This window comes from Falco naumanni, chromosome 2 (genome assembly GCF_017639655.2).
Source record: "Falco naumanni isolate bFalNau1 chromosome 2, bFalNau1.pat, whole genome shotgun sequence".
Classification (NCBI taxonomy): domain Eukaryota; kingdom Metazoa; phylum Chordata; class Aves; order Falconiformes; family Falconidae; genus Falco; species Falco naumanni.
The window spans coordinates 64,322,691-64,334,756 of NC_054055.1; the positions used below are offsets into that span (position 1 = coordinate 64,322,691).

The 12,066-nt window shown below is 40.9% G+C and overlaps 1 protein-coding gene across 2 annotated transcripts in view; it reads left to right on the plus strand.

Annotated features, from left to right (window-relative positions):
* Positions 1–12,066, plus strand: part of COL4A2 (collagen type IV alpha 2 chain) — a 147,925-nt gene that overhangs the window by 110,298 nt on the left and 25,561 nt on the right. For both annotated transcript variants that reach the window (XM_040584519.1, XM_040584520.1), the window contains exons 19-28: positions 50–151; positions 558–713; positions 1,696–1,788; positions 2,086–2,252; positions 5,047–5,119; positions 5,207–5,313; positions 6,523–6,724; positions 7,489–7,548; positions 8,336–8,398; positions 11,950–12,057. In XM_040584519.1, the coding sequence (XP_040440453.1) occupies positions 50–151; positions 558–713; positions 1,696–1,788; positions 2,086–2,252; positions 5,047–5,119; positions 5,207–5,313; positions 6,523–6,724; positions 7,489–7,548; positions 8,336–8,398; positions 11,950–12,057 (1,131 nt within the window). The remainder of the gene's footprint in view (positions 1–49; positions 152–557; positions 714–1,695; positions 1,789–2,085; positions 2,253–5,046; positions 5,120–5,206; positions 5,314–6,522; positions 6,725–7,488; positions 7,549–8,335; positions 8,399–11,949; positions 12,058–12,066) is intronic.

The window sequence follows — 12,066 nt, forward strand, 5'->3', positions numbered from 1 at the left end:
CAAACAGCATCACACTAATGTGTTTTGTGGAACTGGGGATGTCTTTCAGGAGCAAGAGGTGACCCAGGCTTCCCAGGTGTTTCTGGACTACAGGGAGACCCAGGAGAGGAGGGAGATCGTGGGCCGCCTGGTCTTCCTGGATTCTCGGATGGTAACACGCCAGCAACACATGTTCCAATAGTTTAATTTTATAGCGAGTTTTAACTGAACAGGGTCAGGGTGGGGGAAATACCTGTGCAGACTGTGGAATACACAATGCAGAGTGGTAAATAACTAATTGCAGGGGCAAAAAAACTGAGGGGGCCATTTTCCTTCAGCCTCGATGGGTCTCTGACAAAACAACAGAAATAGAGATGATGACAGAGCCTTGCTTCATAACTGACAGTGATTTTGCTCAAGTGAAAAGTGCAGTTACCATTTTTGCTCCATGCTAAATATCTCCATTTTTCCTTGCATGCTGGATGCAGTTTTATGACCTTTCCCTTCTGCTACTTTACAGCTCTTTGAGCAGCATTGTTAAGAAACTGTTCTGAACTTCTTCCCTGGTTCTGTTTCAGCGGATGGGGATAAGCCAGGCTTACCTGGAGAAATGGGACCAAAGGGTGAAAAAGGTGAATTAGGATCTCCAGCTTACCAGGCAGGTCCCCCTGGGTTTCCGGGTAAGCACGGTGCACCAGGACTCCGTGGTCCACCTGGTCCTACTGGATCCCCTGGTAAGTGCATGAAGAGAGATGATGAGCATTCACAGGAACATCTCTGCTTGTGTTGAAAGATAGCTGTTGGCAAGGCAAAGTGTGAAAGTAGATTGTGGGAATGAAACTAAATGAGTAGCGGGGAGGACACACAGGGGAGAAGTGTTGTATATTTGTCAATGAAGGAGAGGTTTACATGATTTTTAGACATTCCTGGCAACATTTGAAAGCAAAGGAGGTCTGTTTCAGGCTGCGGGAGGATATGAGTGTCAAGGAGTGTCTTGAGAGAGCTGGATTTCTTCCTTAGTCTGTAGAAGAGAAAGCTAAGGGGAATTTGACTGCTATCTTTCCCTGCCTCTTGCGAGGTTATAGGGAAAATGGAATCAGATGCCTCGCTGAGGAGCACAGCAACAGGGCAAGAAGCAATGATCACAAGCTGCAACAGAGAAGTTCTGTTTAGATATTAGGAAAACCTTTTTCACCGTGAGGGGAACAGTTTGCTCAGAAAGGTTGTAGACTCTCCATCTTTGGAGATACTCAGCTGGACAAGGCCCTGAGCAACTTGCTGTAACTTTGAGGCTGACCCTGGTTTAAGCAGAGAATTGGACCAGGTGGCCTCCAGAGGCCACTTCTGACTGAGATTGTGCCGTGCCTCTGCGAAAAGTGCCACACTGCAGTGCAAGAGCAGGAGTGGACAGAAGGATGTGCAGAAGGTGATCCAGAGCAAGCGGTCTGTGCTACTGCAAAGGAATTCAGGGTGAGAGAGAGCAAAGTATGACAAGGATCATCTGCTACAGCAGATGGGAGCAACTGAGAACAGGTGTGGGAAGCTGGGAGCGAGGCAGAGAGCTGGGGGTAGGTAGTAGGCTGGGTTAGGCAGTAAATGACATTAGCGGAAACAGAAAAGGGCAGATGCAGTGCAGCTCAAAGGAACAGGGAGGAAAGAGAAAAAGAGTAAATCTACAGTAGGTTAATGTATATTTTTATTCAATTAAACTTCTAGGTTCTCTCTTTGGATTAAAAGGACAGGAGGGGCAGCCAGGTAGATTTGGCATGCAAGGCTTCCCTGGGCCAAGAGGGCAAAAAGGACCTAAAGGTAGGTCATAACAGATAAGTCAGTAGATGACCTGCTGTTAATTGTGTAAAGCTCCTGTCGTATTCAGTCTGAGTTTATGGCATGCCTGGGGACTGATGAATTTGATCCGGGGCTAACACAACACAGAAACACTGTGTTAGTTTCTTGTAAGAAAAAAAAAATAAGAAAAGAAGTACTTTTCTCAAGTATTTGAGAAACTACTCAAGTATTCTCAAGTCTATATATAAAATTAATAGAGCTGAGCATCTATTTGTTGTGACAGAGCACTCTTTCTTCTCTTGCCAATCCTTTCCTTAGGCGAAGAAGGGGACTGCAGTACATGCCTTGTGGGTGATGAAATGAGAAGGGGGTCTACTGGTCCCCCTGGCCCTCCTGGCTTTCCAGGAACCCCTGGCCAGCCTGGGAGGAAAGGAGAACCTGGTGATCAAGGACCACATGGTATTCCTGGCTACCCTGGAGCAAAAGTGAGATACATGTTTCTTTATTGCATAGTTTTATATTCCTATTAGAAAAAAAAAAAATCCAAGCTATGGAAAAGCTCCATGGAAAAACAGTGAAATTTATTATTTAGGGGTTTGTGTGCTACTTCAACAGCTTTCAGATTGCTATCTGCAAAATTCAGAAAGCCAAAAATTGCTAGTATGGAGGTGAAAATAGGATGTTTTGGGAAGAGCAAAAGATTTCCACAATCTTTCGATTTAAGTAAAGCTGTTTCAGCAGAACCCTTTCATCCAGCTGTAGAACTAAGTATGATCTGACCATCTAGAAGGGTAACAATTCTGGTAGTAACTTAAGGTTGTTGCTAATAAGATGCATATGTCAAAATGTTGAAATGTAAGGTTCTTGCTTACAATACATTAAGTCTTCCTAAAACCCACCATTCAATAACCCACAGAAAAAGGCTGTGTTTATAATTGCTTGCTTGTTATTTACTTTTAAAGGTGCTGTGCTATATAGTATGCCAGCTGCATCATGGCTCCTCACAGTCAGAACTGACTTCAGGAATTCACATCTCTCAAGATTTTAGAATAAAATCTTTGTAAAGCTTGCCCAAAACTGATTTTGTTTTTGCAAAGATGTCAGAGCAAACATAATGTTTCAGTTAGTGCTTTAGGCCGTTCTGAACATTAAAAATACAAATGCTCACAACTAGCCTAAGTTTGGGATTTTTTAGGATTAAAATAAAATAAACTTTGACTTGATTGTGGCTGTCAAAAAAAGCAGGAAAAGTACTTTTTTCTGAAAATTCAAAATACTTGTATGAGAAGTTATACTTTCTAGAAGTCATAAAATTTTGACAGAAATATTTTCAAAAAGTTCAGTGTTGAAACTGGTTAAAAATTCGCGAGTTCTGCAAGGCTTTTTGCCTTTGAAATGAAGAATTTCAGTATCTTCATCCCAGGATTTAAGTTACTACAGAACAGACAGTAGTATAGATGTAGTATAGACATAGCATAGCAGTGCAAAATATTAGTCAGTGGCAAAGCCCTGACTTTATCTCAGCTTTTGGTCTGCAACAAATTCAGAGTAAAATAATTTAACTTAAATATTCTTGGTCCATTTTCTTAGGCAGAAGTGACTCCATAACTCTGAGCATGTTCAACAAGTTACACATATGGACAATAAATACACTTAATCTAGATCAGATCTATACCAATTTAATGAAAATAACATTTTATCCAAAGCAAAGGGTATTTTTTTCTGTGGAGAAAAAGAAATTGGAAACAGCTGGAAAACACTTTGAAAACACCTGTGTGCTAAATTTCATTGTACACAACATCTAAGCCTCGAAGAGCAAAAAATAGCAATGTGAACATCATATTATTAATGCAATATTACTGCTGAAGATTCCTGCAGTCATATAGTCAGTGAAATAGTACACATGATATTAAGTTCCTGACATTTCTTTTGCCCTGTAAAAAGCAATGTCCAGAAGAAACATCTTTTCTGTGGTGTATAGATGTGGCTTCACTGACCATAAAAAAGCAGTCTGCAAATATGGCCCGGGTAAAGCAGGATCCTTATACTCAAATCTCATCTCCCACCGTAGACTTACAGAACTGCAAACCTGTATTGTAGAGATGACCTGTAGCTGATATACAGTTTCCACACGTGCTTTTTCACCCAAGAAAATCTTGGAGAATGTCAATAAAAGGCAGTGATGCAAAAGACAGCCTTTTAAATACTGTATGGCACAGGAGTGTTTTAAATAAAAAATAAATGCATCAGGTACATCCCTTTAATTCAGTGTTTGCCCTGGAATTCATTAAGAGGAGGCTAGGGAAAACCTAACACGTGTGGCTTGTATTTTAGTGAGCATGAATGTAGTTCAGAACTAAAGCTAACTGGTGTAAAATAGTCAATGTTAAATGAGTCTGTAACCTCTGGGCTTTGGCACCTACCATGGGTTTGGTCCCATGATTGAAAGGCTCTTGGGCAGAAGCCAGCAGTACCACTTTTCAGGTGGGCTGTTCAGGAGGATTCTGCATTATGCCAAGGCATCAGGAATGCCAGGGACTGGTCTTTAGCTTCATCACCATTTGCCTTTGCAAAAAAGGAAATCTCCGTCCTTGGAGATTTTCAAAGCTTGCCTGGGCAAGGCCCTGAGCAGCCTGCTCTAGCTCCAAGTTCTGGGTTGCACCAAGGACCTCCAGCTCTCCCTTCTAACCAAAACCTTTCCCATAGGTCTGTGATGTGGGGTAGGTCACTGAATCACTCTGCCCAAGTTCTTGTCTCTGGTAAATGAAGACAGTGCTACTTTTCAGCCTCACAACAGTGTTGTGAATCACAATCCACCACCAGCTATGAGGCTGTCCTCTTACATAGTGCTGGGCAGGAGGGGCTGCAGGTCAATGTAACACTGATTTTTGTTTCCGTGGTGCCGAAGAGTTGCTTACAGCATTTTCTTCAGTGGCTAACATTGAGTAATTAACCATGTTTTCTCCAATGCAGTTCTGCAGCTGCGGTCATCTGCAGGACTCTAGCTCATGGAAAGCCACAGCTCTCCCAATGCCATCCTCATGCAGAAGCTCCCCTGCCATGCCTTGGTAACATAGACCTTGTCTATTAAAGCATATTAATAAAGATTCAGGCACAAGAACAGGATTACTGAAGAGGAAATCATTCACAGAAAATAACGGGGAAGCAGTAAAACTTAAGGAGACTTATTTTTTAAACAGGGCAGTGGAAATGCAATCTTGATACTTATTTTTTAAGTGGTTCTGTTTCTTTTTTTCTTTTCAATGCATGTAAAACCAGGGATTTCCAGGTCAACATGGATTTCCTGGACCAAAAGGAGAAAAGGGAAATTCTTTATACATAACTACAAAAGGTAAAGTAAAAATTCATACCACTTGTATTTTGCTATTGTTTATACCTTTCATGAGAGATTGGTCTCACAATGAAGGGTCTTCTTTAGGCACCAAAGGAATCCGAGGAGATCCTGGGCTGCCTGGTATCAGAGGTGAAGATGGTTTCCCAGGTAGAGATGGATTAGATGGTTTACCAGGACAGCCTGGCCTTCCGGTAGGTAGCAAATGCAGTTAGATCGTTTCCACCACACTCAATTGCTAATGCATTTAATTCTGAGTTGTTATGATCACCAGGCTATCCTTCTCTCACAGATAACGATGCACAACTAGACTGGCTTTGCTGGTTATTGATGCATTAAACATCAGGCTTGCTCTCAGGGTTTTTATAACATCTTTCACTTTTATTTCCATTTTATTTAAACAACTGAGTAGTACTGTATAACCCATTTAGGCCAGCTTGTATTACTGGTTAGTTTGTGATAATTATTGGTTTATTAGTGACTCCTTCTAGCATTGTCTAAGAGAGATCCTGTGTGACAGAACATCAACAACTTTGTTATGACTAAGTTAAAGAAAAGCAAAATTTACCACAATTTTACACCCCCAAAATGTAGGTTGTGTCATCATATATATGCTTGATAGCACCTCACTAACTGTAGCCATCTAGTAGTGAGACATGTAGTCTCAGTTCATTTTCTAAGTTCCTTCGGTAGGCAAAAGAAAAAATTAAATACCTTGCAAGAGGAATTCATCTCACCCATCATAAATGGTGTTTTGGACCCTGGGGTGCTCTTACATGATATTTGAAAATGGGCTGGAGCCATATTACCCAATCTGGACCACACTGCTTTTTCATACCAGTAAAGATGGTATTTTCTGATACGTCTGAGGCTGGAAACAATGCTAACATTTTCTAGTGAGGTTTGTAAGATGTTGATTCAATAGTGTGGAAATATCACTAGAGAAACAGACACAGAAAAAATCTGCCCACTTGGCACGGCACAATTTTATGTTAGCTTTTCTCAAGGTCTCAGAAGTAAATGACGCACAGAACATTTCTAGTGATGCATATGGTTTCCCCAAAATGCACTTGCAGCTTTTCAGAAAGGGCAGTAAGCCTCTCTACAGCAGTGATTCATGTTGCCCAAGTGCCATTCATGGGTCCACATTCTTAGGGGAGCGCTCCCTCTAAGAGTGCTTCTCTTGTGCCTTTTCTTCCATAGGGTCTAAATGAATGTCAGATGATTATTTAAAAAAAAATATTTTATTTGCAATATTGATTTAAAGAGCTGGGATGCAACTGCTGAGAATGCTGAGAAATTACTGCCTCTAAGATGTCATTCATGAGAGTAGTTCAACTGTTTGAGTTATGTTTGTTTCGTCAACAAAGTCAGGAGTGACCACCTGTGTTCACTTCCCACAGGGTGACAGTATCAGAGGTTTCCCTGGTGATCCTGGTTATCCAGGTGAATTAGGCCCAAAGGGCTTTCCAGGAGAAGCAGGCCTGCCAGGTGAAGGATTTCCTGGCCCAAAAGGGTACCGGGGTCCTCCAGGTGACCATGGACAAGATGGAAACCCAGGACCTCCAGGTCTGCCCGGTCTGCCAGGAGAGCCTGGCCAACTAGGTAAGGCACTTCTAACAGTCACTCTGTCTTACAGCAAAGCTATGGGAGATCATTACTGAATTGTATGCAGCATCTGTGCAGCACGCTGTTGAAAAGGGAGGTTATTGGGGTGAAAAGGGATCGCTTATATTAGTTGTACAGAAATCTTAAAAAAGGAAATGCTTCCGAGGTCCCAGCAGTTTGATGTCAGGTATTGAAATAGCATGAATGAATGTCTTAGTGCCAGCAAGTAACATCTTTCAGGTTTTAAGCAGTCAGAAGCAATGGAGCGACATCCTGCTGTTGGAGTACTCACAGGTGGTTTTCTCTGGTCTTTCCCATCCAACATAATCTTTTAAATGACCAGAGAAAATCACGTACCCATCTTTCAGATCTCTTCATAGTGTCTCTGCAGCTTTCCAAGTCCCTTCCAGCATAAGAATGCCAGAGCTACATTCGCAAGAGCTCAGGCTCAAAGTTCTATCGCACAACTTCAGGATGCCTGGCAGAATATTCAAGCCAGAGCAGGCACCTGCCAACCCTGCACAGTGCCTGGGACACAGAGCCTCCTAATTCTGACTGGGTTAGGTTTCAAGCCTGGATCTAATTAATATATGGATAGAGAGTTCCAGTATGTTATAGGAAATAGTTTGTGTTGCATGTATGCATAATACATATGAGAGTGCATTATCGGATGTTGTAATAGACATTTTAGTTAGAATTGAGAGTGTTTTACAATTTATCTCTTTTAAATAATAAGTATCTTTTCCTTCTTGGCTCATAAGATTGTGGGCAGGTCACTGAAGACTTTTCTAGAGGAGATGCAACTGAGCCAATATGGTCAGGTACTGTACATACAAATGGCTTGAATATATTTTAATATTTAGTCTTTATGCTGCTCTTATGGCTTGATGCTTACTTTCTGATGACTGCTTTGGATGCTCTTGATTGTAAACTATTTGAACTTCAGGTCACAAATAACCATGCATATAATGTATGTAGCTCTAAAGTAATTTAATCAAATTGTACATATTCTAAAATTATTGTAGTTTTATTCTTGCAATTCAGAAAGTCTTTATTTCATTGCTCCTGAGTATTTATTGTGACAAAATAATCATTACCATGCAATTTTAATGATGGTCCCAGAAATTAGGTGCCCAAGAAAATGTAAGCAACTTTTTTTAAAGAAAATCTTTGAGTGAAGATTTTCAGTGCAATATGACCCATAAAGAAAAAACCCTTTCATTTCTACCAAAAATTTACTTTTTTGCTTCGGGGGTATAAATTGCCCACAGGGAAACTAAGTGTCTCTCTCACTCTGAAAAATACATTCATCCATGAGTTTGGACTACCCTTCCTATGCCAGTCTAGCTGGAGCAGCCACCATAGCCTCTGCAAAACAGGCCGAAGAGCAGCTGTTGGGATGCAGCTCAGTGTGAGTGCTCCCCTGAAAATGCTACTACCCACGACCAATAATTTTTTTCTAGTGAAAAATAAAACCTTTTTTAAATTAAGGTTTTGCCTGTTAATTTCATTCACCTACTTTAATGATGTGATCTCAACTGCAGGTGCAGAGCTGATGAGAGGCAGCATTTGAGCACATACAGTGCTATTAACCCTCTTCATTTGCAGGTGCGGGCTGTGTGAGGCCACCAAAGGGATCCCAAGGCAAGCCAGGACTGCCAGGAGCCACAGGTAACGTTTTGCCTTCACCTTTGTTTCACACACACACGACATTTTGAGGGAGATCTTGCCAGATCTATTAAAGTTGAGCCTTAGCAGGCAGCAAGTTTTAGAAATTACAGTGGAAGGCAGAGGTAGCTTGAAGCCAGCAGAGAGATCTAAGCAGCATGCATCCCAGGTGGCTGCGCTGTTCCTGAGCTAATTGTGCCTTTGCTAATAAGGGTCAGCCATAAAACAGGAGGCAGAAAGCACAGCTCATTTGCTATTCTCCACATGCAGGTAAGTAAGAGTTACAGAGAGGGTTTATTGCTAGAGAGTATACTGAGGTCTCTCAGAGCTGACTGGACACTTCAACAAGGAAAAATCCTGTCCTCTTGAGAGCAGGGTGATAAAAGGTTGCAATGGAGGACTGTGGAAGATCCTTCCTACTATTTCTCCTCATGTGATATACAGAGTGCCTTCAGTACATGCAAGCCTAAAGGCTTTTAAGACAGCTCGCTGTAAAGGGCCAGGTTGTCTGATGCAATGCAGTTGTGCTGTCTGTAGCCACGCATGCTTTTCCTTGCAAAGCTGGTCCACCATAGCCCATAGGGACCAACTGGTGATCCTGGGCCTTCACAGCACTGAAGTTTCCCCACCTCTTTCCAAAAGGAAGAGGAAAAGGAGGTGGGGACACGGTCTGAAGGACTGTGTGAGATGGAATTGAGAAAAATGTGGACCAGGTGTACTGAGTGGTCGTAATGATTGGCCTTGAAAAGGGATCCTCTGACCAGCGCTGGTAGTTCCCATAAGTTTGTGTACTCCCAGCCTAAGCAATAAAGCTGTTTTTCAGAAATCCTTCTCATCACCAGCTGGTAAAAGTACTGACGAAAACCATGACTGGGTCCTTCAGACTCTGGGGAAATGTAAAATTCTTGATGCACCCATTCCTATGCCCCCCATACTTTAGCCAAGGTCAGAAATCTGGGCTATAAATTTTAAGGTCAAGCTTGGGCGGGGGGGTTTCCAGCAGAAGGTTTATTATGGCATGCATGGATTGATGGACTGATTTGTCAGAGACTAATGGATCTTAAAAGGGAACATTTTCACTCTGTTGAAAGATGATGTGTATCTCTGACCTGTGTTTCCTTAGTCCTAATGGCTTAGTTTGTTGTTATGAATGCTTCTGAAAGGTTTTTTTCTTTGCCATTTTTGTAGTTTTTTTCTGAGTATGACAATTCGTTTATTCTTTCATTCACATGAGCTGGAAGGTTTTTCTTTCAGCAAATACAGTCAGATTTAACTCCTAGCTGTAAGACTGCTGTAACACAAGTGATGCTGGTTTTGTGTGTTTTGTATTTTGTGCCCTTGGTTAACTCTTTCACAAATCTTTCTTTGTCAGCTCATATGTTTTAGTAAATTTAAGATTTTAATATTTTTTTTGCATCCCTTCCCTCCAAAAACTGGAAAAGGCCCCTTGCTGAGTCCAGTGCAGAATTCTGTTCATAGCCAACTTTCAGCCTGAGGCAGTTCTGGAGCTGGAAACCCAGGAGGAACAGGGCACATTTTGCAACTTTTTGCAGGTTCTTGTTGCTATAGCTGTGTCAGTCTAGCTTCCTGGAGCATCATTCCTACCCCCATTCTCCACATTGGCACAAAAGCACCAACACCTCCTTTTCACTATTTTCATTGCCTGCTTAGAGTGATGTGGGTTTGTCCACAAGATTTCCCTCCTCCTTTTCAGCCAGAATGGAGCTCTGCTATAGACAACCAAGTCTCTCAGTGTCCTAGGTGCTGATGGCACCCAGTGTATCAACCAAGAAGTAATCTTTGTAGTCTCACACCCTTATGTCCTTGACTTCTTTTGAAATTCCTGGCAACATACACAGCCCACCCTAAGTTACATCCTGTTTATTCAGTAGTCTCAAGACCTATGTGATCACTGTTGAATGAAATGTTTAAGTTGTTTTCTGTTTCAAAAACAGCTAAAGCAATTGCAAACTAAACACTGATCTAAAATAAAACCTTTTTCTTACTACTGTTTGGCACAACATGTTAACACGAGCTAATGTCACATAATGAGTTACTGAAATACGTGGTAAGCAGTGGTTGCGTTCTCCATCTGCCACCTTCTTTCTCTAACATGGCTTTTTAATTAGTGCAATACTGAACAGAATGAATGAAAAGTCAGTTATTACAGATGGGAAAGAAAACCAAGATGCTATTTGGGTAAGAGGTACGTTAGAATCTTTCACTGAGACCTGAAAGAAAGGATTTTTCTTTTTAATTGCTTTCTGATAAGTTATTGTTCATATAAGGGAGAGAACACTAGTTTTGTATGGCACCGGGAAGATGCTATTGGCCATTTATATGCACCTTATTTGTGATCTTTTAAAAGGTTTCCTTCTCCCCTTCACAGACAACAGCTAAAACTGCAAAAAATCATGGTTAAATAATGGAAATTCAGAAAACTAAAGTATAAGGAAGTCTCAAAATTCAAGTGGTATTTTCCTTGGTTTGTCATAGTTAGAAGTAGAGAGAAAATTGCTTTCAGTGTCATAAATAAAAGAGTTGCAGTTCATGGTGACGATAAGCAACAACATTTAAAATGTTAAAGCATGTCGTTGACTTTCAGGCCTTAGCTGGAAACTTAAGGAGTTTGAGGAGCGGGAGGGGTAGGGAAACAAAGCATTCCACAGGAATTATTTTCAAAGAACTTTACCAAAATATCTTGATCTTGGAAGACAATTAATTAGGGAGACTCATGTAATAAAACTATTGTATGGAAAAAACATAAAATAATAATATAACATAAAAATAATATAATTTCATAAACTTAACAAAAGAATCCTACAAAATGCTTGCAGGTTTTGAGATGTTAAGAAACAGTAATATTTGCCCTTACCCAAATGTCAAATCACAAGGAAGTGAAGTCTTATTTTACTTGTCAGGATATAACTTGATATGAACATGAGTTCAGTGCCAGAGGAACACTTTTCCAGGGCACAGCCCTTCTTTTCCTACCAAAGCTATAGGCCTGTACTGTTACAAATATAGTAAGTAGGCTGGTTAATTTGTATTCAGTTTCTAGGATGATTAGATCTAACCTTTAGCCTTACATTTCTATTTCATGTTTATCTAAACCAGTCTCTTTTTGTTCTGTGATCAGTAGAGCAGGAAAGAGAAAAATTGGCTCTTGCTACAGCATCTCATGCCTGTTTCTGCTGAGCATTCTTCTTTGACATTGGCTTTTGACCTTAAGCTAAAAGCCTTAATTTACAAAATAAAGTCTCCAAAAGTCTGTGAGATTATTTTCACCCTAGTAGTCTCCATATCATTAGTCTTTAAGTCACATTAATCTGTGTTTGTAAGAGCACTTAGCCTAGATTTTGGTCCATGTCTTGATGCTGATCTTGAGTACTGCTAAAGAGCTACAGTGTCGTCCCGTTTAATTTAAACAAAATTTTCATCTCTGCATCCAAAAACACATGATGTTATTTACCACTACCTTTTCTTACATTATATGCACATTTCTGTTTTGTTTGTTCAGATCACACTTATTTACTTTCTTTTATATAATTTAGGTGCAAAAGGTGTGAGAGGATTCCCAGGTGATCCAGGTCCGAAGGGCTACCCAGGGCCAAATGGTACACGAGGTGATCCAGGTCGGGAAGGATACCCAGGTCCTCCAGGTATATTGA